A 27,106-nucleotide genomic window follows, 5' to 3' on the forward strand; every position below is an offset into this window, starting at 1 on the left:
CTTAAAGTATAGGAACAGACATAAAGCAGACCTTTGACAGTTCATTCAACGAATAATTAAAAACTTCAGTTATTCTATGCAATTCATTAATTATCTCCATACATTGTGTCATGTGTGCCCTTTTCGAGAGATATCTTTTCGCTGAGGGTCAATTTCACCTCCTAACGTAACCATCAGGCACCCTGAGGCCTAGGCACTGCTGGATTTCCCACTGGATTTTAGCAGCAGATTGGCCCACTGAGAGTTCGTTGAAGCCCACAGAACCTGTTATGATTAAAGTGTTTTAGGCATATTTGCATCATCTGTTAAGTATGCTACTCTCTCTTCAATCGGCAGCTCATGTCTGAGTGTCGTGGTCAGCAAGGAAGAATCTGAAGCAGACAATCTGTTTTCCCGGGCTTCTATCCAGCGAATCTCTTGTGACAGTGTTTAGTTTTGAGGCCGATGAGTCTTCGTCTTCTGTGTTACAAACCACGATCAATTTCTTCGAGTTCTCATCGCCTCTGCGCATAAATTAAGTTAAGCATATTCTGACGTAAGAGTAGTGGACCAAATCCAACGATCTTATTACCGGTCTTCGGTGAGTTTTTACACGAACTTCAACAATATTCAGGTAAAGTGGCGTCAGCCGTCTATTTAGAATTGGTAATTGCATATTAATAAATTTCAGTTTCGTATAAAAGTGCATGTTAGTTTTTACAAGGTATATTCACGTCTGTACGACTACAACAAGAGGTTTTGTACCACCAACACAAAATGTCCAAACTAATGGTAAGGAATCATATCGAGCTGTGCCAATGGAACTGGGCAAGACTTAATTGTTATTTCTTTGCAGGTTCTGTTTGTTCTCTCCATGGTGTATGGAGTACTAGGAAAAGGTTAGCTAACTTTGAATAGTTTTCTTATCATAATATTATGGTAGCTATTCTAATTCTAATTTAAATTTACAGCTGTATTAAAAAACAAACCTGTTGCGGACTCAAAATCTGAGCAAACTGGCTACTTCTCACCTGCAATCTTATCAGCACCAGTTCATGGTGGTATTGCTCTGGATCTTGGAGGAGGTGGTCTCGGTGGACTCGCTATTGGTCAAGCGGGTGTTGGTGGAGTAGCTCTTGGCTCTCTCGGTGGTCTGGGAGCCGGATCAACAGCATCATTAAACAGCGCCGGAGCAGCAGGCGCTTCACAACTTAGCGCTATCCAGAATGCTCAAGCTGTTCAAGCAGCTCAGATTGGAAACGCCGCTGCTGCAGGTATCCAGAATGCGCGCGCTACAGAAGTTGCTGCTAGAGCAGGACAGGCTAACGCCATTCAAAATGCCCAGGCTTTGAATGCAGCCCGCATTGCTAACATACAAAGAGCCCAAGCCGCTGCTTTAGAGAACGCCAGAGCGGCTGAGGCAGCAAGACGAGCTGCCGCTGCCAGCGCCGTGGAATTGTCTAGAGCCGTTGAAGCTGAACGCATTGCAAATGCAGCTCGTTTACAAGCCGTCGCCTATGCAAACTCACGTGCCATAGAAGCCGCTAGCATCGCAAACGCCGCAAGAGCTCAGGCAGCTGCCGTGGCGAGCAGTGCAGCTCAGGCTCAAGCAGTTGCTGATACAGTTGCAAGACAGGACAGTCTGTTGCTGATTGACAATAATGGACTTGGTGCTGTTGCTGGCACAGTTGGTGGTAATGCGATTGTTGCTGCTGGCCCAATTGAAGTTACTGGTACCGCGTACGGTGGTTACGGACATGGCTATGGACACGGCTATGGACATTAAAGAAACCATGAGACGTCATTTGTTCTGATGATGTAGTTAAATCTCTATATCATTTACAGAAATTAGCTGAAATAAAAAATACTTAATTACTGTGTAAATATAAAATAGTTAATCGTATGTGGTAATTGTTTTATTTAATTAATAACTTAAATCAAAGCGATAGGAATGGAAAGTATTACAAAAATGATTCAATATTTTTTGCTAACTATTTTAATGCAGCTATAAATGCGAAAGTGTATTGAGAATATGTTTCTTCGATTGTAAATATATGAAAAATCTTACAGATATATATTTTGCTATGGCAATATATCGTATAATTGAACAATAGTACTTATAAGCATGTAATACTCAGATTAAATTTAAACTATGGAGCATAAAACCGTTTGTCGAAAACGGCGGAAGAGTCATCTAATGTTAAGTGATACCCATGGACACTCTCAGAAGGCTTGCAAGTGCGTTAGCGGCTTTTAAGAATTGGTACGCTCCTTTCTTGGACCTTACGTCGAATTGGTTTGTAAATACTTCAGTGGGCAGGTTCCACACATTGGTGGTGCGCACAAACTGCCTTAAAAATGGTCAGTTGCTGAGTTGATCAATATGTCGTCATAAAAAATATAACGATAAAATGTGTTATAATATATTTAACGAATTCTCTCATTATCTTAAAAAATCGCCGACAGTCAATATCATCTTTTGTTTATCTTCTTCGACACATTCTTAATTTCTGATGGTCGTATTGTCCAGGTTTCAGCGCTATTAAGGAAAATAGGAATCTTTTCTTTATATAACATTAGAATAAACAGTTAAACTACAAGATTATTTATTTGTATTAAAAGGACTAAATCTAATAATAAAATAATTTAAATTTGGTTATCCAGATCCATGGACGGAGGAATTATTGCTTGATACAAACAAATACACATTGAATAGTAACCCTGTCCGGTTTTGACTTTTGGTGTCGATTAAAAGCCAGAGCTTTTAAACATCCTTCGCCAGCGTGTAGGTACGTAAAGCGAAAGTATGCTTTGTCTTGGTACCCAGGACAGGTTTAGAGAAATTGTGAACACCGAGAAACAACCATAACGATTTTGTGCGTCATTCGGAACACTTTCTTCGGTAAGTACGGGAATCAATTTAAACTTGTTTTATAATTATTATCTGTATACTTTAATATATTGTAAGTTTGCGGCTTTATTATTTGATTAACAACAAAAGTAAGTTAATATTTATATAGATTTTATTTTCATTGATAAATTTAATTTAATATATTAACACTATTTATGGATTTTAATTGAGTTTAATCATACATATTTTACAATTATCCTGCTAGATGCTAACATAATAAAATTGTAATTATAATATTTTTTTTGTTATTGTTTCAATCACGCGCACGAACTTGTCAGATACTTTTGTTAGTGACTTTATAATTTTGTGTTTATTTTTTTTTATATGTCAGACTTGTTACTTTCGTAACTCACGTAAAATTTTAGTCTACTATTTATTAATAAAACTAATGCATTTATTTTATTAATCTATTTTAATTTAAAGGCAAAATAAATAATCTAAATAAAAATATCTATTTAGCATTAATATATTTAAATACTAGCTGCCACCGCGAACTTCGTTTCTCCTTAATGTGATTTAACTTAGCCTACCTTTTTAGTACATACCAACATGGAACATTTTGCTATGCTACCCCAGAGACTGTTCGGTTTTCCGGAATGAAAACTTTTAGGTTTTTCTGTGAATTTTTCTCTGTATAAACCTCAGACTTCAAGTCATAAGTTATTAATTAACAAAACAAAAATAGGTATTGATCGTAGAGGGGTGAAAACAAAGGGTTGTATGTATTTTTGTATGCTGTATCATTAAACAAACTATGTAAAAAATAAAAATTTAGGGGTTGACGACCCTTAACCTTTAGGGGTTTGAAAGATAGATAGTAGCCGATTCTCAGACTTACTGAGATGAACACAAAAAAAATTTATAAGAATTGGTCGAGCAGTTTCGGAGGATTATGGGAACGAACATTGTGACACGAGAATTTTATATATTAGATTTACATTTTCAGGTCATCATGAGATTCTGGTTGCTAGCAACATGTGTGCTGACGGTGGTGGTCTCCTCATTCTCTCAACAACAACCTTATAACCGATATGATAATTTCAATGCGGATTCAATCATTCAAAACGAAAGGATCCTATTGGCATACTACAAGTGTGTGATGGAGAAGGGACCGTGTACTAAGGACGGAAAGAATTTTAAACGTAAGTCTTGTGATATCACATATTGGCTTTTATATTTTGGTAGGCGCGTTTAAGTTTATATATAAAAAACTTCGTTGATATACGTACTTCCTCGCTTATCATCGATATTTAAAAAAACAAGCGAAATGTCATAAATAATGTATGTGTTGTTTATATTCATTTAATTAGTCTTATTTAAATGTGTAGTACTATCGTAAATCAAAGGCTATCGTAGGCCCATAGCTTTAACCAACTTTTAAAAAAATATTTTTGAAGTTATAGGTACTTCTTTTGGCGCGTTAGGGGAAAATTATGAGAGTAAATTTTTACGATGCGCGCACACCGTCACAAAAACCGACACCCTGAAGTTAGCTATAGTCAACATTTTAGTTTTATTGTGATATTTATATAAAATGTATTTAACTAGATAATGCGTTATAGTATAATGTATTAAACACATTATTTCTATCGTTAGTGTCGTTTTTTCTTCAAACTTAGAATTTGGAAAAGATTTTTATTTTGTTACGCTAAAGAAGTATAACTTCTAACGGGTGTACATAAGTACACACAAGTTTTTTATTTATTTTACAAAATGTACATAAGTACACACACGTTTTTTTTATTTTACAAGGTACTTGTTAGTTGGCACACTCATAATAATAAAAATAATGTACCTAATTGTATGTAAAACAAAAAGTCAAATCTTTATATAGGCATTAAAATAGCCTTCAAAAGTTCTCTTATAGTATAGTTAGATAATCTTCTACATTATCTATGATAGAGAAGATATCGTTCAAAGTCCATTTGCGATCTGCTTTCTCTGTATTCAATTCTTGACTTTCACCAGCCTTTTTATTTGTGTCTAAAAGAAAGCGATTTTTTATCTTTTAAAGAGAAATACTTAAGTAACATTGTATTCATACAACGATATAATTTGTATTATGCATAACTTTTTCTCATTGCCCAGTTACCTATTAAATTAAAATTATTAAAATTAAAATTAAAATTATTTTCTATTAATTTAGTTAATATCACACACAGTTAACGGCTAATGCGATAGTGTACATTTCTTATGGGTGTTAGTTTTTTAGTACTATAAATTTATTAATATAATATTATTAAAGTACTAAAACAATTCAATTTAATTCACAATTTCTCATCATTATTACAGGAGTTCTACCTGAGACGATCCAAACAGCCTGCGGAAGGTGTTCCCAAAAACAGAAGGCGGTTGTGAGAAAAATGCTTCTCGGTATACAGTCAAAGAGTGAAATTCGATTCACCGAGTTATTAGACAAGTACGACCCAACCGCGATAAACAGAGAGGCTCTCTACAACTTCTTAGTTACTGGGAATTAGAAGAAATAACAATTGTGTAAACTTTACTTTAACAATGAACAATGGATTTGTAGTCGAAGTCATGGTCTGTACCTTAGATACCCTAGAATATAATCTCGAAGGGTCATAAATATGATGGTAGAAAAATTAAATTAATGTAGAATTAATTCTATTTATTGTAACAAGTTCTAGCTTCCTACCGAAATTTTATTTTAATAAACAATTAATTATAAATCCATAGTGGCCTGTCGCTAACAGATAATCACTACTCATTATATATACAGTGTAATCTCTATATAGGGACGATAAAGGAAGTGTCTCACGTTTTAGAGATGTACATTACTTGTGGACAAGGACAAGGACAAATCGATTAAAGCCCAGTAATTTCGATAGGAATTTTAGATTACTATATATAGAGCAATTCTTAAATCAATTTTGTTAAAATGCTCAAACATTAATGCATTTATCTAGTTTGTATTGTAAGCCAAATGTATGTACTGTTTTGATATTGTTATTGTATACGTGATCATCAAAATAATAACCGAGCAAAAAATTCTGAATGTGTGATTATCCAAAAAGTGTTGAAAGTAACTTTAATGATTGCCAACCCTTTTAAGACGATTATTCATTAATGGACACTTAAAAGTTAAAACGATCCTGATTAATATTCCCAATATCAATAAAGTTGTGGACAGGAATCACGTTTAAAATCGGGATAGCAATCGCTACTGAAGATTAAAAATCACCTATACTCAAGATAATATAAATGTATACAATATAACAACGATTCTTGAAACAGTGCATTATTTACTTCCTTGTAAGCCTTAGTTAAGTATTTAATGAATAAACATGTCACATTATGGAGTTGTGTATTTTTCCATTATCTACTATGTAGATGATCGCTCTTAGAACAAGGCTAATCTATAATTTGCGTTGACCACAAAGCACCGAGGTCTTAAACTGGATTACTGACGCATCATTATTAATATTCTAATAGCATTTTCTTAGTATTTAAACAAATGACTAGTATAAAACACATATAAGATCGCTCACGCAAAGATCAAGATCAGATTGTAAACACTACAAATATGAAACTAATCGTGCTATTTTGTTTCTTTATGTTTGCCTATGCGCAGGACAAATATGACAGTATCGATATTGATATCTCAGAAGTTTTAGATAATGATAGGCTATTACTGGCTTACTCTAAATGTTTGATAAACAAAGGGCCATGTACTGCCGAAATAAAGCGAGTGAAGGGTAAGTATTATTATTTCTTAACCTTATCCTATCCTGATCAATCGTGACTTGTGTAATTCTTGTGTTTCCTTTTCCTTTGTATTGCATCACTATTCGCTATTCATGAATCTGTAAGATTAGCTTTTATGTTTTTAGTTTGTTATTATTATTTATTTTTGTATTACTTTAGATTAAGGTTCTTTATTTTTTTTATATAACATTTGGTTCTGCACTTCTTGCACTTATCATGTTTCCTTTTTTAGTTTTTCTCTTATTAGGGTTGCCTGGAAGAGATCGCTTATTTGCGATAAGGCCGCCCGTTGCATCCCTTATAATTTTTATGTATTGTTTTATTCGTGTTTCTTTTATTTTTATTGTAACAAAGTGTGAATAAATAAATAAAAATAAATAAATTATTTATTAACTTAGTGAAAACAAAAACATCCTTACTGCAGTAACAAAATAACCTTAACTACTTTTATCAGCTAAAGCCCGACGGAAGGTTTCGTAGGAAACCCAACCTTGAGAGTGATATTCCTGAGCTTTGTTCCATATAGAGTCAAATGACTCGTCAGTAAATTCTTCTCCAATATTTTCAAATACCCTTCTTATGGTTTTCGCGTCTCTTTTTTCGAACATATCACGATGGCTCACTCCATACAATGTCAAGATACTTGGAGATAAACAGGACTTGGCGTCAGATTCTTGAGGGAGATTCATACGGTCGGCTCTGCATAACCCGTCAGGCGTTATTGGGTAGTCCTTGTCGAAATACCTACCAGATGGTACACCAGCCATATATTTTTGTGTGTTTTCTACATTTTCTTTACACATTTCAGAATAGGTCGTGCGATAATCGATACTTTCTTCAGGGATATCGCTGATTTTTGGAAGCTCGAGTACAGGCTCTCTATAATTCAGCATATGAATAAACTTTTCATATTCTATTCTTGATTCATCTAATATATTCCATATAGACATTAAAGGTTCCAGAAGTTTCTCGTTAAATCTTATATATTTTGATTTACATGTGTCATAGATGATATCCTTTGGCAACCATCCTGTTTTTTGAGCATCCAAATACTTTAATTCCAAGTAAAATTTCGGGAAAAACGCTCCATCGAAGCGCTTAGACATGCACTTTCGCAAAGTATTCAGATGCGCTAGGCATTCTTTGAAGAATTTTCGGTCCGGATTCAGTTCCAATGTCAGGCATTCGGGCACCCCGATTCCGTCTAAAGGGTCAACTTTGCCAAACGCAAACCCTTCTGGTACACAACCAATATTATTATTTGGTTCTTGAGTTTCTCCTATCCTTGCAGTATTTTTATAATTAAACCTAGCTTGCAGAAAATGTATCGGTGTTCTTAAATTATTTCCAACATATATTCTATCATCAGTTAAACAACATTTCATTCGTTTGCTCGATGAATCTATATTTGTTTTCTTTCCGAAAGTTTGATTCGCGTTAAATGAGCAGTAATTACGTTGAGTTCGAAGTCCACATCTCTTTGAACGTGGGACTTGATCTTCTATAGATTGTGTCGGAAATATTACCTCATAAGCACTTAGGGTTGGCGGATACTTATATCCCATTGTTGTCCCATATATATTCATGCCTTCAGGTAGATTTCCTTTCGGATCTGGCACTTTTCCTACTTCTTTTTTCCAGTATGAGTGGCATTGTGTACTTTTAAAGTCGTCAACCAACGTTTGATGTTTGGTTTTCATAGGGGGATTAATTAGATCCGCCGATTCAGTGAACATTCCAGCATTTCGCATATCACGGTAATTTAACATTTGCCGTGGACCATAGGACCTTTCAGGTCTAATAGTGTCATGTAACAGAGCATCAGCGTGATCTTGAAGCTGATAGCATGGAAGAATATTAGGAATTGACGCATCGTCTAAATATGGTAGACCAGCAGCACATATTTTTTTATCACGCTCAATAAACATGTTGATATTTCCTTTCCCACCACTTGTTCTGTTACTTGAGTCTCTTGACATGTTTTGTATTGCATATATTTCGTTTGTTGTAATATTAAATATATTGAACTGGCACCAGCGATAAATAAATATCGATATTAAACGTTCGCCTAGAATTACACAATACTGTATGTTTATTGATTCTTATGATTATGTCACTTTTAGAAAAACATTTTACTAGCTTATCTTACCAGTTCGTATGGAGTTCGGAACTTTTTTGTATGACGAAATATAGTCTGTAGAACATTCACGAGTACATTTGCTTATAACTTTAATATAAATCATTGATAGTGAGAATATTTACATATATTAGATATATAAAAATTAGTTTGTCTCGCTAAAACTGGGGCATTGCTGGACTGATTTGGCTTGAAATATTTGTTGTAGTTTAGGGAAGGTTGAAACGGGAATCATGTAAAATATATCATAAGAATACAATGTTTTGCTGTATATTATAGATAGAAGATTGATTTGTTAATGTTGTTGAGGTTTTTATTGACTATTACTGTTTATATTACCTTTAATTTGTAATTAAAGTCCTAAACCGATTTTGTTGATTTTTTGTGTGTTCAAGTGGATTCGAGAATCGATTAGATTTACAATCAGTTTTTTTTTATATTTAAGATCTGTGGACAGGACAACGTCTGTCGGGTCTGCTAGTAGAATATAATCCTTTAATTATCCTTACAGATAAAATTCCTGAAATATTAGAAACAAACTGTGCCAAGTGTACGGACCGGCAGAAGCAACTAGGAAAATCTTTAATTAAAGAAGTGAGAGCGAAGCATCCAAACATTTGGAAAGACATGGTATCGTACTACGATCCTCAAGGAAAGTATCAAAAAGCATTCCAAGAATTTCTTAACTAAATATTTTATACACAAAAGTATAACAAGGTGATATTAAAGTATGTTACAGTAACAAAGCATTTTATTTACTACCCATAAGTTTTTAACCTGATTCTCCCCAATTTACTCAGTATTATTACTCTCTACAGAATTAGATAATTGTACAGCTCTGTTAAATGTTTCATAACAGACCCAACCAGCTGAATGATACTTCTTAGCTTTTTCCCAAATTTCGTTAAATTTTTCATCTGTAAATATTTCACCTGCTGCTTCAAAAACCCTTCTTACAATTTGAGGTTCTCGCTTAGCATACATATCTCTGTGATTTACATGGTATAAAGTTAAAATGCTTGGATTAAGACAGGCTTTCATGTCAGATTCATGGGGTAGGCAAGTTCTATCTGCTCGGCAGCAACGTACAGGAGTAACTGGATAATCCATGTCAAAGTACCTACCCGATGGTAAACCGGCCATTCGACTTCTGTCTTCCTCTTTTCCAGGCTCTACCATTTCTGTATAAGTAGTTGAAAATGATAGACATTCATCTGGAACGTCCTTCACTTTTAATAGATCTGGCGATGGTTCTCGGTAGTTTATTACATGAACAAATGTCTTGTACTCAATGTTTTCTCCATCATACGCTTGCCACATAGACAACAGAGGCTCTACTAACGATGAGTCAAATCGAATAAGTCTTAAGGCACACAAATCATAAACAGCTTTTTTAGGTAACCAACCACTTCTTTCTTTATCGTAATATTTTATATTTAAATAGAAATCACGAAAGAATGATGGCAAAAAACGCTTTGATAAAGATTTTCGAAGAGAATTTAAGTGTCCTAAGCACTTTTTGAAGAAAAGCCGTTCTGGATTTAATTCACAATATGATAAACATGCCGGTAAATTGTCAGGAGGTTTTAATTTTCCAAAAGCGTAGCCTGCTGGGACGTTATTTATATTGTTATTTGGAGTTATAGGGTTTCCAATTCTTGGTTGATTTGCATCCAGATATTTAGCTTGAAGTGTATTTAAAATCGTTCGGCCTCCTTTTCCGAGAACTACTCTATCGTCAGTAAGACAACATTTAGCATATGTACCGCGCTTATCAACAAATGTTCTGTGTCCAAATGTTACATCTCCATTATACGGAGGAGAACAATAAACACGGTCTAATTGCACTCCAGCTTCTTTAGAACGAGGTGTTTTATCGGGTAATGGGTTTTTCGGCATTACAACATCATATAACCTGCCATGAAATGGTGTTTTCTTACCAAAAGTGGTGCCAAAGGTATCCATACCATCAGGAAGCATCGGCACAGGATCACGGACCTGCGCAAGTGGTTTGTTCCAATAAGACGTATACGCGGTATCCTTAAAATCATCCACAAGTGTTTGGAATTTTGTTTTTATTGGAGGATTTATCAATTGCGCAACCTGACCAAATGGGCCTGCGAAGCGTTTGTCTAATGGAATCGGGTGTCGTAAAGGTGGTAATGGTCGAGGAGGTTCCGGTGGAAAGATTGCATCACTCATAAGAGCATCCACTTCATCCTTCAATAAGTAATGTTTTAATGAATCAGAAACTTTGTCGTCTGGCTGAGCAGAGGGTAATCCTGCTGCACATATTTTCGGATCACGTTCTATGAACATTCCCCAATTGCCCTTCCCACCAGAGGTGGACCTTTGGCAATCTACCGGCATTGCAATCGAATAAAAATAAATACAAAGAAAATTAATTATCAACAATTATTGTAAGAATTATCAAAAATGGTTACAATGTTTACATTGCATGATTTGACATGTTTCACAAACACATGGTTTATTTTTTTTTATATAAAAATAGTTTTATATAAATACTAGCTGACCCGGCAAACGTCGTTTTGCCATGTACATTATTTCTAGGAAATATTTTATTAGTTCAATAAAAATAACTATCAAGTATAATAAAAAATACGGGGTTGATCGTAGAGGGGTGACAATTAAGAGTTGTATGTATTTTTGTATGCTGTATCATATAAAAATAAAAAAACAAAAAGTTTTGTTCAAAAAATAAAAATGTTTGGGTAAAAATAGATATTGTCCGATTCTCAAACTTACTGAATATGCATAAAAATTTTCATAAGAATCGGTTGAGCCGTTTCGGAGGAGTATGGGAACGAACATTGTGACACGAGAATTTTATATATTATTTTAATTTTCTATGAAACAGATTGATTGACTACTTAAGGTGCCTAATTATGTATGTATTACCGTTTTTGGTCTACCTCTTTGATTTGGAGGTTAAGAAAAGAATACGGTGCGGTAATCCCAATTTAAAATTTGTACATTGAGTATTTGGATTTGAGGTTGTATTCCAATCCGATCGGAAGCCACAGAGCCTTCAAGGTAACCTATGTAAAATAATTATGTACACTTTATACTACGTCGCAAAATAATGATCACATAGCGATTCACCTAATAACAGGGCAATGCACTTTATAAATACACACAGAACATTTACGTTATTTAGTTACAGCCTTCTTGGTAGAGAAACTTGAGGTAAGACAATATACATATATTTATTTTTTTAACAAAATAAGCTATATACTTACAATTACATCATAGACAAAACAACAGAACTGTAATAGATTAAAATATTTACAAAAAAACTATTAGACCTAGTTTTTTTAATTGAATTCACGACTATTTACCTATTTCTATATATCATATATGTTTCAAAGTCAAGAAATATCCTTCCAAGCGGTTTACTTGAGTTGTGTAGATATGTGGGATCTCTCTGCATCTTCTAACGCATTTAACATGGAGAATTCAGAGTTGTTCGGATTAATACCTGCAGTTCAGTTTCCCACCACTAACCAATTCGAGTTAGGGTCCTTCAAGAAAAGAGCGTACCAATTCTTAAAAGGCCGGCAATGCATTTGCGAGCCTTCTGCTGTAAAATAGGTAACGTATATTTTTCCCACTGACTCATTGAATAATGGGGTTATTTTCAGTAATGCTTGCTGTATGCCTCCTTTTATACATTTTAACACCAGTTTTATCGGACTATTATAACCCTCGATATGACGACTTTGACATCAACCCACTAATAGAAAACGAAAGGATACTAGTGAGCTACTCCAAATGCTTTCTCGACCAAGGTCCGTGTACACCGGAAGCAAAAGATTTTAAAAGTAGGTATTATAAATAATGATTGTGTAATGGAGGCACCATATAATTTCCGTTGATATCGCTACCATAATTGTTGAATATTAAACAGTATTCAATAAATTTAGTTTTATTTTAACTTAACACTATAAGCGTAATAACTAAGACATCCTTATGTTGTGTCCCACTTCCCAAATGTTTGAATAATTAGATATAACTATTTCCATTACTTCGTTTTTTGTTTCTGTATATAAAAGTTTTACTTGTATCTTGAGATAAATACGTTTGCAAGTAGCAACTGTTTCTATGGTGCAGGCAAATGTTGTGAAGTTTCAAACCCAAAATATCGATAACATGTGTCAGACACAGAAGGCCTACCTACTTATACATAAAAATAACAAACCATCAAACCCTCTTTAGGTTATAACGCCATTGTATTGTTATTAGCTTCTAATATATAAAATTGTCTTGTCAGTTGTATCGTTCGCATATACTTCCGAAACGGCTTGACCGATTCTTATGAAATTTTTTATACATATTCAGTAAGTCTGAGAATCAGCTACTATCAATGATTCAAACCCATAAATCATAAGGGGTGTTCACCCAATTTTTTTTTTTTATGATACAGCATACAAAAATATATACTCCTTAATTTTCATCTACCCTCTACGACCAACCCTTATTTTTTATTTGTTAGTTAAGAACTTATAACTTGAATTCTGAGGTTTATATAGAGAAAAATCACAGAGAAACCTAACAAGTTTTCATTCCGGAAATCCCAACAGTCTCTGGGGCATAGCAAAACGTTCCATGTTGGTATGTACTAAAAAGGTATTCTAGGCATTAAGGAGAAACGAAGTTCGCGGAAGCAGCTAGTAGTTTATAAATACCTTTTACTTACTGCAAGGTACTATGGCCATATTTAAAACCTAAGAAAATTGTATTAATATTTTTATTTTTTTATGGTTTTCAGAAGTTATACCGGAAGCATTAGAGTCCTCTTGTGGGAAATGCTCCCCAAAACAGAAACAGCTTATCAAAACGGTAATAAAAGCTATAATGGCGGCTCTGCCTGATACTTGGGACCAGCTCGTGAATAAATATGATGGAGAGAAAAAATATAGGGAAGCATTCAATAAATTTATTGAAGAGAAAGATAGAAAGTAATACTTTTCATATGCTTGTAAACAAAAATTATGATCCATTTCCATAGACCCTCCAATAGACATGTTTTTACGCCTTTATAGATGTATAACGTTGCAATAAATAAGTAATTAATATCGAGGACAGAATTTTAAATATTTACACTTCTGCATTCAATGGAGTAAGGAAAGACTATATGAATTTACTGTGACATGAAATTATACATTTATTTAATGTTTTTATTGAAATTATAATTTATGTTTTTAGTTTTAATTTTAAATTATGTATTGAGAACACTTAAAATTTAATTGGTAGGTCACTGGGTCCAATCAAGTTGTATATTTGAATTGTATTATTAACATTGTTTTCGCGAAATTTGTTTTGCCTTACTATATTTTTTTTACTTAGCCTTTTTAGTAGGTATATAGAAAATTTTGCTATAGTGACTGTTCGCTTTTCCGGAATAAAAACCTAAGTATTAAATAAAACTATTTTTTATCTCCATAAAAATCTTCTCTGAGTCCAAGAAATAAATACTTAAATTGATCCAGGCGTCTTCGAGTTTTCCGCTTAGCAACATATTTTGCGTTTTTATTTATATCGATTATCCTGAGATAGTTAGTCTAATCAAGTGATACTTGAATGTTACTCATGGCGATCAGCCCTGCAAAGCCTAGATTATTCTCTACAAAATGCAAAAAAGCTCCAATTTCAAAATAATATAAAGGTTGGTTTCGTTGCTATGCCTTGTTTTTAATGAGGTTACTATTATTTTTAATTCTTAACATTTCATCTATTTTTTCAATTACGTATACTTGTAATGAGAGTGAATCATGAAAGTTTAAGTATGGAAGGATAGACAATACATTAAAAAAAATTAAACTTAAACAAATATATTTGGAAAAATATTTTATGAATAATCGACTGAAGACAATTTTTTATTATATTGCAAAAAAAACAATAAATGAACTGAATAAAGCTGTATGAACCACCACATTTATGTTTCTTTGACAGCTTCAATCTTGTCCTTGTATCTCTGTTGGTACTGGTCTTTTGGGTCGTATTTTGAGGCCAACTCCTTCCATAACGCCGGACGCTTGTTCACCAAGTGCCTTACGACTTTGTCCGCGTTAGCCTTTTGTTTCGCTGTACATTTCTTACATTCGTTCTCTAATGCATCTGGGAGGGTTTCCTTCAAGGTCTTCGCGTCTGGAGGGCATCTGCTTCTGTCCATCAGACATTCAACGTACCCTTTCAATAGGCGGTCGGATTCTAACACTTCATCAACGTTGACATTGTCATACTTGTCCGTGTATGTTGATGGTTTCCCCCAAGCTAAGGCAAGGCAGCAAAGACCCAAGAAAAGTGCTAACTTCATTTTCCTGAAAATAGGAATAGATGGTTTAATAAAGTGCCGTGATCTTCGTTTATCGTATGTCATAAACGTAGTATATTGATGTTTGACTATTTCTTGTCTTTGGTTTGGCAACAGGAATAAAAACGACTTATAACAGTAGATCAAAGATAAATTTGATCTTTAATATTTTGTTGAGAGCGCAAAAAAGCAATCAAAAAACTTAAATAATGACGTAATAAATTCAGTTATGGCCAAGTGGCTTCAGCGTGTGACTCTCATCCTTGAGGTCATAGGTTTAATCCAAGGCTGGATAGATTTAGTACTCATTCTCAGTGCGCATTTAACACCCGCTCGAACGAATGAGAACATCGTGACGAAACCGGCGTATAGACCCAAAAAGTCGACGGCGTGTGTTAGGCACAGGAGGCTGATCACTTCCTTGCGTATTAGACGAATGATCATACAGAAATCTGAGGCCCAGACCTAAAAAGCTTGTAGACACTAATTTATTTATTTATTTTAAATATAATACTGTATAAACAAATTATATTAATCTAAAAAGTCATTATAATAGTGGAACGTGCCGACGTTATGTAAATATTGTTTTTAATTACTGTGATTCTATTGTTCCATTGTAACAACAATAATTTTATTTTAATGAGTTGTAAGAACATTATATTATGTATAATATGGTCTAAAAAAATAAAATTTATTCTCATCAATAATAATTTCACCTACTTATGTTTGAAACTTTTGTCTCAATACACAATTTTAATTGAATTTTTTGAAAAATTTTGTTGACGCTGTGATGACAGAGTTGTAGTTATATCTAAGCACGTCAATTTTTGAAGAATCTTGAAAACTCAAGTAAAAGTTAGACGCGGCTCAACCCGAAGGTCGTCAGTTTGAAGTCCGGCTGCGCATCAATGCATATTTCTATCTGTGCACAATTAATACTCATAATGAAGAAAAGCATCGTGAGTAAATAATCTCATCGAAGCCCTAAATTACGGTGTATGTTTGGCAAAGAAAATATAGCTACACAACTGAAAATTTATCAAAATATTAGGCTATTTGATTGTATAGAAATCTCAAACACAGTGTTTTAAGTAATATTGGCAATAACACCTGCATATATCGTATCATATTTTATCCATCTATGTGTATGTATTTATATTAATTTGACCTAATATCTGTCTAACAGAGCATTAGGTATATATTACTTGACTCGACGTACTATAACGAACACAAGGTTAAATAAGTATCTTATGTATAAATAAATATAAAATCAGTATCTATTGTAATTGAAACAATAAACTACAAGCTCCCTCCTTATCAGAATGCCAAATCATAAAATGACTGCTTTACGACTGATTTGAGCGCGACTGCTGCTGCGAAAACCGCTATCCAAAATCTGGCCAAGTTCTTAAGAAAAGCTGTTTGTGTTCATGGGTACTTGCCATCCAATAATTTATATCTAATTACGTATGGATTTTTTCTAGTAGGTAGTATCAATTACAAAAGATACTGCTTTTATATTTATTTATACATAAGGTACTTATTTAACCTTGTGTTCGTTATAAAACGTCGAGTCAAGTAATATATACCTAATGCTCTTTTACATTACATACACATAGATGGCTAAAATATATTACGATATATGCCGGTGTTATTGCCAATATGACTTAAAACACTACAAAACCGCTGTGTGAGTTCGAAAAGTGAGTTACAGAATCGCAAGGCTGAAGGGCGTATATACTTTTAGTAAAACCATTAAATGTGCGAGCAATGTTATGGTATGGTTTTCGGCAACTAATAAAACTAAACTAAGTGGAAACCAGTGCCTCATCATCGCCTTTTAGTGATGATGGACGTGAGCGCATCTCCCACTCTAAGGGACAGGAGAACTATAGTGTATACATACTTTTATTTATGTGACCATAGTTCAGTCACTGTCGATCAAATGTTTTTGTTTGTTACTGATAGTAAATATAAAAATTTATAAAAGGTTGGATGTTGATCTGAATCACTGAATTACTTTTTATTAACCATTAGATGTGCCAATTGATGTATTTTGAGATTGTTTTTTCATCACATCGTAAAAAATATGACTTTAAGAAATACTTAAGAAAAGTATTTTTTTTTAAACTATGCAATAATATAAATAAAACGTACGAAAATGCGTTGCATAATACAAATTGTCTACTTTGACCTATTTCGGCGACAATTACAGTGAACACTCGATAACGTGACAATTTTTAGACAATGATAGACTAAAGTCACACACTCAAACAAAAAATTACAGACTTCTTTTCGAAATGAATGAATTTATGAATAATTGTATTTAGTTGTTAATACATTAACAATAAATCACGACATTTGAATAAACACTAATTTATTGAGTCCATCGTGGCTTGTTATATTGAACTTTACGTCTTGTCTCTTGAGTTTCAAATTATCGAGAGTCGACTGTATTAATATTCTTACGAGTGATTTTATAAAATTGTTTACTTACAAAATTAGATAAATCCCTTTGCAGTCTCTAGGTTTCTAGACACAACTGTGAAGATCTCACGGCTACCTAAGGACATTTATACTTGCTTCATTGCTTACAATTAAAATTGCGTTATTCACTAGACGTCATTATTAATTCATAAATTTAATAGACAATAGCCCGCGGAAGAAAATCTTACGGAAAACTCGTGTGAATTATGTTATAAGAGTTTTAACTTTTAACATTTGTTTTGGTAAAAAATTCCACACCTCAGTAGGAGATAATATAATTCTTCCGTTTCAACATTTAATTCTATTTATAGACGTAGACTTCTTTCGAGTCGTATTTATTAGAGAAGAAAAGTTTATAACGATAATTGTGATACATGAGACGCAAGCTAATTCCTTAATTTATCTGGTTACATCCAAACTTTAATTGCTTTGTACATTATGAATATCTTAAAGCACTTGCAGTTTGTCTGCGATATTTCTTTTTTCCTCTAAGGTTGGATGGAAGAAATCGCTTTTTAGTGATTAGGTCGCTTATGTATTCCTATAATTTAATTTCTGTTTTTTTGGAGTCCTAACATTCTCCAAATAGCTATTAAAACGTACATACAAAATTTTAAGTGTAAAATACTGCCATTTGTCTGATATTACTATGTTATTCTTGCACAAGTATATTTCCTTTGTCAACATACAATTTATGACAATAATTAATGCCACTTCGTTACCAGTTATTCTACTTATTTTTAATATTAATACGCTTTGGAAAAATGCTAACGAAACCAGAATTGGTCGGCTCTAACAATTGTGAAACTGGATTTTTAATTCATTTTATATTATTAATAATGGGACATTTGTATATTATCTATGATACTTTTATATAATATAGCTTACTTAAAGCACAAACTATAGTTAGCAAACATGTCAAATGCCTTAGCATATAAGAATATTAGAATAAAAAGCGCCTGCAAAAAATATAATGCGTCATTGACACACTTTGGAGTAGGTAAACAATGTTTGTTACCATATGAAAATGACGATGTTTTTTCCTTGTGAAATAGATTGAGAATAGATCGTAAACTATCTTTATGCCTCTAAGTGATAAGACTGTCCCAAACACTTTTTTGGCACTAAAATACAAAGCCCATCTAACGTTTGCGTTTGTTTGTTTTAACTAAAGTTCTCATTTGTGTATTTCTGTCAACCTTATCTTGCCATTGAACGGGCAGAGCAGGTAAAGAACCTTTTTGAAATAGATCAGTGCCGGCCTAATGGTTTCAACATGTGACACATGCCTAAGGTCATATGTTCGATCCCCGGATGTGCACCAATGGACTATCTATGGGCGCATTTAACACGAGCGAGTCGTACGGTGAAGGAATACATCGCAAGGAAACCCGTACCTTAGATACAAAAAAAAGACGGTGTATGTCACAGAAGGTTGATCGCCTACTTGCCTATTAGAAATGATCATGGATCAGATACAGAAATCTGAGGCCCAGACCTACCTTTTTTATGTAATAGGAGGCTAATGGGCAGGAGGTTCAGCTGTTGACCGCCGCCCATGGACACTCACATTGCCAGAAGGCTTGCAAATGCGTTGCCGGCCTTTCATGACTTGGTACGATCTTTTTTGAAGGACCCTAAGTCGAATTGGTTCGGAAATACTTCAGTGGGCAGCTGGTTTTACATAGTGCTGGTTTTACAAACTGCCTTAAAAAAAGCTCAGTTGTGAGCGTCGAACGTCGAGGTGATACGGGTGGTATTTTGTATTCTACCTTGACGTCCGATAATGAAACTTAACTGCAGGTATTAGACGGAACAAATCCTCTGAATACTCTCCATGGTAAATGCGGTAGAAGATGCAGAGCTCTACGCAACGCCAAGGGATCAAGCCGCACGAAAAGTGACTGGTCGTTGACGATTCGAATCGTTGGTACTGGGGAGATCCCGCCCAGAGGTGAGAACAGTACTCCATGTGGGGCCGAATTGCGCTTTATAGAGTTGCAAGCGGTGGCCCGGAGTGAAGTACCGTCTCGCCTTGCTGAGCACACCAAGCTTCTTAGACCTAACCTAAAAGGTAATAGCGCTTTTGATATAGTTTAGTTTAGTATATATTTTTGTTTTGGGTCCTTTGAAAAGTGTGTAATTGGTTTTTCATACTTTAAGTACGAAAGTTTACTTCAGATACCTACGTAATACCTAACTGAAGTAATTAATAATAATTACTGCTCTTCCACCTTACGACCTAGGAAATTATTCAAATAATGACTGAATACTAATTAAGGCGGTGAAGCTGGTTTATATAAGGTCAGTTAAAGGTTTATAGAAAATCTTGGCTTAGATTTATACATTATTATGTTCGATAAGACAATGAATATGACAAATTTCTCTAGATAGAAATTATTTTATTATTCAGTGGGCTAAGTTAGGTGGCGGTTGTTTGAGGTATGTTCAAATAAATAATAAATGAAACTCTTTGTTTGAAGCTGGCTATAATCGTTTAAAATATGAGCCTATAACTTACATATAATTAGGTGTCTATCTATTGGTGGTGACGCTAACAAAAAAACTAACTTGACTTGCTAAAGGGTTCTTAAATCTAAGTGACACTTATGTTACCTATAAAGAAGACAAGTGTAGTCGACCTATTTGACATTATCGGAATGTTATATACAATTTATCGGTGTGGGAAAAGACTAAAGGGATCATTATGGCTTCAAGTGTGCGATGATTGCTAACATTTGGTTTGCGGTTCTAATTACTAACTAAAATATATATATATATATATATATATATATATATATATATATATATATATAAAATATATGTATCCTAACATTAGTTAAGTTACATAACTAGTGTAATAAAATATTTAAATAAAATTATAATAATAATTATGAAGCATATAATATAAATAAAAATTAAAAAACCTTTTTATTTCTTGCAAAAGAACAAAGTAATCCTATTATATTTTGTTTACAATGCTTTATTTGTACTAAGTTATATCTATTTCCTAATTAATTGCAAGAACTCTTCCACAGAAGACTTCCTCCAAGGATCTCCAGATATCTCGGTCTTGTGTAACATGCATCCAGCTCGAGCCAGCCGTTTTAGTAATGTCATCCGCCCATCTCATGAGCAGACCGCTTGTCTTCCTCTTCCTCTGTTTCGTTTTCCAATAGGGCCTCCCCACCGGGTCGCCCTTATGGTCCATCTATCGTCAGACAGCCTTGCTACATGCCCTAGCCAGCCCATTTAAGCTTTAGAGCATAGGGGATGCCCAAGTAGCTTTAGTAGAAGGATATAATATGGCATTTTTTGATAATATAATTATATCTTTTCATTACGGCAGATAAGAAATCAACAAATCCAAACTTTTAGATAAAAAAAACATTAAATATAAAAAAAAATAACCATAGATAAAAAAGGTAATTGTCATTGTTGCGTCTGACTTCCGAAAACAATGTAACCTTTATATATTAAATATATTTAAAGCGTTATTACCTTGACGTTAGACAATGACAGCAAAAAATCATAACACTATCAATCATGAGACTTATGATCATGACTTATGACTCTGATCCTATTGTGTCGTCTACTGGCGACGTCTCGTTTATGGGAGTTTTTTAAATAAATTTTGTTTGTATTAACTATGGAAAGATGGACGGATAAATATCCCCTATTTACTATCGTTAATTTCTCTTAAAATTCCTCCTCCTTATGCGTAAAGATACACAAAATTGTTCCATGTGCCTAATACGAACTCGAATTACCTGCATAATTCGCCAATGTTTCGGGTTTTATCTAACTATGACACCAATTATGAGGATATTGATATTATCCTCCTCACCAAAGAAGATGTGAGAAAGCATTTGAAGAGGCGGGAAGACTCTGATTTTGGTTAAGCAGTAATTTGAAATATTAAGTTTTTTTTTTAATGTTAAATTTTAGTTTTCTTTATATAGTTTTGTCTATTAATGTACTTATATGTTTTCAGTTTCGTATATATTGTTTATATATGTAATCTGTTTAGGTTTTCTCTATTGTCTAAGTGTTTTATTTTATAATATGTATGTTAGCTGTAAGATTATTTATAATTAAATAAATATATAAAGATGCGTGTCTTTCGTCTTAATAAAATGAAACAAAGACAATAGTTTGTTTTTCAACAAATAGAAACTAAAATAACTAACATTTCGTGGACTTAATAAATTTTTCATTCATTAGAACAGAGTTGGCCTAGTGACTTCAGAGTGCGACTCTCGTCCCTGAGGTCGTAGGTTCGATCCCCGGCTGTGCCAATGGATTCTTTTTATGTGACCCAAATACCAATACTAAAAAAGTGTGTATTAGGCACAGGAGGCTGATCACCTACTAGCCTATTAGATTGACAAATGGAACACATACATAAATTTGAGGCTCAAACCTAAAAATAAATTAAATACAAAAATCTAAATTCATTTATTCATATTGGTAATTAAAATAAATATAAGGTCTAGAATCCAAAGGATCAGTTTGTACAACAAAGACAGATAATGTCCTTTCTTCGGGTGTCTTGAAATAAAATCTACAATATACTTCATCACCTCTATATTATATTATAACACATAACTTAATTATGAATTGCACCCTGCACCTGTATATATCCCACCGTGTGTGTATGCAATTTCGATCTAGTTCTCTTCGTAAATCTGAAGTCGCGGTATAAAGACTGAACATTGAGTCGTGTAGTACAGAATACGGTGCATATATATATAGACACCCATTTTTAGTGGGTGCGTTGCCGGCCTTTGAGGGAGGAGTAGTCTCGCTTTTTAAACATTTGGAGGTCGCATCTCTGAGGGAAGACCCCCACCGGGAGTCGATTCCACAGTTCGCTAGTTCGCAAAAGAAAATGCCTTATGAAACGGACTGTGGAAGACCTCCAACCATTCAACCAACCAACATCTGAGAAGAACATGATAATAACGAAAATATATTTAGGATAAAAACAGAAAATGGCCATTGATTACTTCCGCTGATGTTTGGATAAACAGTAGTCAATTATGTATTTACGTTGCATTTTTGTGTAGGTAACTTGTTTAATGACATTTCTATCATGGATGCCGATTTTTTCCACTAATGTCTTAAATCTTTTAAAACTTTATAGTCCAGTCAAATTATGGCTAAAAACGGGTTAAATAAACATGAGCGAACACAGTTTGCGGATTTTGAGGATCGATAGGGGGGTGTATTCTGAGCATAAATTCCAATTTGAGGGGTTGTACTGAGGTCAGCTCAAGGTCATTTCGATGGAAACGCGTTTAATTCGATATCTCGAGAATAGTTAGTGTTAGGCGAAAAATTGTAGAGACCTTTTCTTTCCCAAACAAAATTTACTAACTTTTTTATGTGAAACTTTTTTTTATAACATTCATATTTTTCAACTTATTACTCCCGCAAGGCAAAAAATTTACTTTTCTTTCCATTTTTCGTCGTTTTCTCCCCAACCATTCAATTTTATTAAATTTTACCGATCATCAAAGTGTAGATCTTTTAATTATGAACAATTTTGCGCTTAAACTTTTTTCCGTAATGCCAATACCTTCGGAGTTATAGATTACTTTACCGAGCGAAATCCGCGCCACTGTCGCAATATAAAAAGGTCAATCTATTAAACTATTTAAAAATTAGGTATTTAGTTTGGGTAAATTTTTGGGTTAATTGGGGTAAGAAGTAAATTAACAATTAAAACTGTTTCACACATTTATTGATAGAAAAATAGGTTTTTTTTTCACCGTAATCACTTCTCCTTCACTTAACGTTTTGCTGCATATAAAACAATCGTCGTCCATTTTTACTTCAGGCAGCTGTAAAATATTTAAAAACAAACAATATACGATTTTTGATCCTCACTGCGTAGAAGCCGATCGACTGAACGGTTATGCTCACTTTCACTTCCCTTTACCCCCTTAGGCTAAAAATAGATTCCATAGGACGAGGGTTACCCCAGGTATAAAAGTCGAGGACAGATGTTCCTTACTCGCAAAACCAACGATCAAGACATCAGGGCCAAGTTGAGATTAGTCCTTGGCCCCAAACCACCGGATTTGACACCCCGGACAAGACTCCATCGGCTGCGCGCAGCGAGTTGAGGCCACGTCTCCTCGCGCGCTGCAGCCCCTACCAAGAACAATGAGGTCCGACCCCGTACCGCCCTGTATTAGCAGGGCGCGAACCACCACACCACAACGGCCAAAACACACCCCTTTAGAGGGAGTGTGTAACAAAAACCACGACGAGTTCCTTACTCGCACTAATACACGCAACAGTGTGTCTGTGGATACACGTTGCGACAATGGCGCGGAGTTCGCTCGGTAAAGTAATCTATAACTCCGAAGGTATTGGCATTACGGAAAAAAGTTCAAGCACAAAATTGTTCATAATTAAAAGATCTACACTTTGATGATCGGTAAAATTTAATAAAATTGAATGGTTGGGGAGAAAACGACGAAAAATGGAAAGAAAAGTAAAATTTTTGCCTTGCGGGAGTAATAAGTTGAAAAATATCTATTAATGTTATAAAAAAAAAGTTTCAAATAAAAAAGTTAGTAAATTTTGTTTGGGAAAGAAAAGGTCTCTACAATTTTTCGCCTAACACTAACTATTCTCGAGATATCGAATTAAACGCGTTTCCATCGAAATGACCTTGAGCTGACCTCAGTACAACCCCTCAAATTGGAATTTATGCTCAGAATACACCCCCCTATCGATCCTCAAAATCCGCAAACTGTGTTCGCTCATGTTTATTTATTTCGTAATTTGACTGGAGTATTATTTAAAAATGTTAGGAACATCTTTGACAGACTTAAAAACGAAATGTTAATGTATGTAATAAAATTTTATATTATGAATTTATTTATTTTAATTTTATTTATTTATAATACATTTTTATATTGATTTTATGAATTAATTAAACTTAGTTTTTAGATATACAATTATGCTGAAATGATGATGTTTTATAAAACTAATAGTAGTTTTTATAGAATCGGGGGCAAACGGAAGGCTCACCTGATGTTAAGTGATACCGCCGCCCATGGGGGTACACTCTCACTGCCAGAGGGCTTTCGAGTGCGTTGCGAGTTACAATAATTTGTATTAATTCTGCCAGCATTAAAGATACACTACCACAGGGACCAAGCTTTTTAAATTAATTTTAGTGTTACACTACAGCCTTGCGATTCTGTAACTCACTTTTCGAACTCACTCAAATCAGTCGTGAAGCAGTCATTTTATGATTTGACATTCTGATAAGGAGGGAGCTTGTAGTTTATTGTTTATCAGAATGCCAAATCGTAAAATGACTGCTTTACGACTGATTTGAACGCGACCGCCGCTGTGAAAACCGCCGAAAAGTGAGTTACATAATCGAAAGGCAGGTTCTTACATCGGCTACTTATTTTGTATCAATGTTTTGCAATGGCTTTTACGTTCGTAGTAGCCACAATTTTAATTTTGTTTGACTGTTCGAGAAAATATATGTATTGTTTCCACCAAACTACTTTAAACCCCCATTTTAAATACTATTTATAAATAAATCTAAATTATTTACTTTAATTATTATTATTAGTTAAGCAATGTTATATAAATTAATTCATATAATATTCGTTAATTGTATTATATCCACTATTTAAATTTTTATCAAATGCTATATACCAATTTTGATAAATTATTTCCTATTATCGAAGCGACCTTTTCTTACATATTAAACGGCTAGCTAATAAGCACAATTGTATTACTTTAAATATATTTAGTTCACGAAGAAGTCATAATAGTAGGTAAACAAGTCAGTTGACCTCTCTGACTAGACAGTCTTGGTCAATCCAGCCGCGAAGGTCGATCGGCCTATTAGATTGTCCTCACGCATTGATTCTTCGCAGGGAACTGTTAATTATATTGTCTGATTATGTTAACAATAGCACAATGCATTAAACAGTGTATGAATTATCAGTAATCCATGGATAATAATTGGAGTTATGTAACTTGTTGAGTAGTGTTGGTTGTGCGTGCGAATTTCATCACTGATGTCGCAGATTCTATTTGCGCATTAAACTCTCGATAGTGTGGTGAAGGAAAGGGTCGGGAAGAATCCGGCATATAGACCCAAATAGTCCACTGCGTGTCAGGCACAGGAGGCGTCACCTAATTGTCTATTAGTACAAATAACCCTGAAAGAGGGAGTTAATTACAAGGAGAAAATAATATTAGAGCAGGACAGAACGCATACTGCGTCTCACATCGGTCCGGCGTGGTCGGTGACGTAGCGAAGGTGCGTTAGGGTAGGGCAGAACGCATACTGCGTATTCAAATCTCTCTGACGAGGGCCGCGGCCGGTGCAGCCGTTACTGTATAAATAAGTAATTATAATTGCATAAATTGATAAAAAATAGCTTTACCGCGGCAATCCCCGAGTGCCACCCGTTTTTTTTTTTAATTTTAATATTTATAATTGTTCTTTTATATTTAAATATTTGTATTTTGTCTGATTTTAGAATGAACTTTATATGTCATGGCTATTTGCAATTTATGAACACATTTTGTATTTTTAAGTAGCCTTAATAAATAAAATAAGAGCCATTCACGATGATAACTTAATTGAGGTAAATTTTGATACTTAACAAAAACTTACGATCAAATGCGTTTGCAATGGATGTATTTGAATTACTAATATTTACGTTCACTATATTTATATCATATTAAGAACCCTATTAACAATTAAATAAGGATTGTTCCAAATTTGAAAACCTTTGTGCCTTTGAAACCTTTTCCGATGAATTATAAAGAAACAGTCGAGTCATTGAATGTATTTGTTCAATTAAAAAGGTTCTATGTAAATAAATAATACAAGTTTAGAGTTATTAATAGTGTTTATACCCTATTTACAAGTAAGCATTTAATTTATTTAAATTTAAGTTGGCACCTGGTAGATACCGGTGACCCAAGAGCGGTGCTTTCCTCGCTCAACGAATAAGTATCGCAAGGTACACGGGGAGCAAACTTTTTAATTTTCTATTAATGAATTTTTAATTATTATTATTCTGTAGTTTAAGAAAATTGTAAATACTGTATATTTATTTGAAATATTCTTACGTCTTCAGAGGTAAGGTACTATATTTAGTAGAATTAGTAACAATATAATACGGTTATGTTGGCCAAAACTAAAGAGATTTTTTTATAGCATAAGCTGGCGATCCATCCTACGGGACGTCCAAAAAGTGCAGCCCATTTTAGTGGTTGCGTTGCCGGCCTTTGAGTGAGGAGTATGATCATTTTTTAAACAGTTGGAAGGGAAAACCTCCAGCGTGAGTTAATTCCTCAGTTCGCTAATTCGCAAAAGACTATGTCTAGTGAAACGGACAGTGGGCTTCCAAATTTGAAAATTTGCTCTAAATATTGTTACCTTCTATTGAATTTAATATATTGATAATTAAGTAACTATTAAAAGATTACAAACTGATTGAATTGCCTATAAAAAGATAAATGTAACTTATAA

At 34.0% G+C, this 27,106-nt stretch overlaps 5 protein-coding genes across 5 annotated transcripts; 4 read left to right on the plus strand and 1 right to left on the minus strand.

Moving 5' to 3' along the window:
* Positions 1–664: 664 nt before the first annotated feature.
* On the plus strand, positions 665–1,882 carry LOC125060445 (spidroin-1-like). The gene is made up of 3 exons (XM_047665354.1): positions 665–771; positions 836–878; positions 951–1,882. The coding sequence occupies exons 1-3, from the start codon at positions 757–759 to the stop codon at positions 1,763–1,765; spliced, it is 873 nt and encodes a 290-aa protein (XP_047521310.1). The 5' UTR covers positions 665–756; the 3' UTR covers positions 1,766–1,882.
* An 870-nt stretch (positions 1,883–2,752) lies between these two features.
* On the plus strand, positions 2,753–6,213 carry LOC125060666 (ejaculatory bulb-specific protein 3-like). The gene is made up of 3 exons (XM_047665663.1): positions 2,753–2,881; positions 3,837–4,032; positions 5,183–6,213. Exons 2-3 carry the CDS (start codon positions 3,843–3,845, stop codon positions 5,368–5,370), a joined length of 378 nt encoding a protein of 125 aa, XP_047521619.1. The 5' UTR covers positions 2,753–2,881; positions 3,837–3,842; the 3' UTR covers positions 5,371–6,213.
* A 167-nt stretch (positions 6,214–6,380) lies between these two features.
* Positions 6,381–9,498, plus strand: LOC125060555 (allergen Tha p 1-like). The gene is made up of 2 exons (XM_047665513.1): positions 6,381–6,609; positions 9,268–9,498. The coding sequence occupies exons 1-2, from the start codon at positions 6,438–6,440 to the stop codon at positions 9,444–9,446; spliced, it is 351 nt and encodes a 116-aa protein (XP_047521469.1). The 5' UTR covers positions 6,381–6,437; the 3' UTR covers positions 9,447–9,498.
* On the minus strand, positions 9,478–11,233 carry LOC125060398 (EF-hand domain-containing family member B). Its single transcript, XM_047665288.1, has one exon. The coding sequence runs from the start codon at positions 11,124–11,126 to the stop codon at positions 9,549–9,551; it is 1,578 nt and encodes a 525-aa protein (XP_047521244.1). The 5' UTR covers positions 11,127–11,233; the 3' UTR covers positions 9,478–9,548.
* Positions 11,234–11,978: 745 nt separating this feature from the next.
* LOC125060648 (ejaculatory bulb-specific protein 3-like) lies at positions 11,979–13,878 on the plus strand. The gene is made up of 2 exons (XM_047665640.1): positions 11,979–12,598; positions 13,546–13,878. The coding sequence occupies exons 1-2, from the start codon at positions 12,403–12,405 to the stop codon at positions 13,737–13,739; spliced, it is 390 nt and encodes a 129-aa protein (XP_047521596.1). The 5' UTR covers positions 11,979–12,402; the 3' UTR covers positions 13,740–13,878.
* Positions 13,879–27,106: the final 13,228 nt, after the last annotated feature.

This window comes from Pieris napi, chromosome 2, assembly GCF_905475465.1.
Source record: "Pieris napi chromosome 2, ilPieNapi1.2, whole genome shotgun sequence".
Classification (NCBI taxonomy): domain Eukaryota; kingdom Metazoa; phylum Arthropoda; class Insecta; order Lepidoptera; family Pieridae; genus Pieris; species Pieris napi.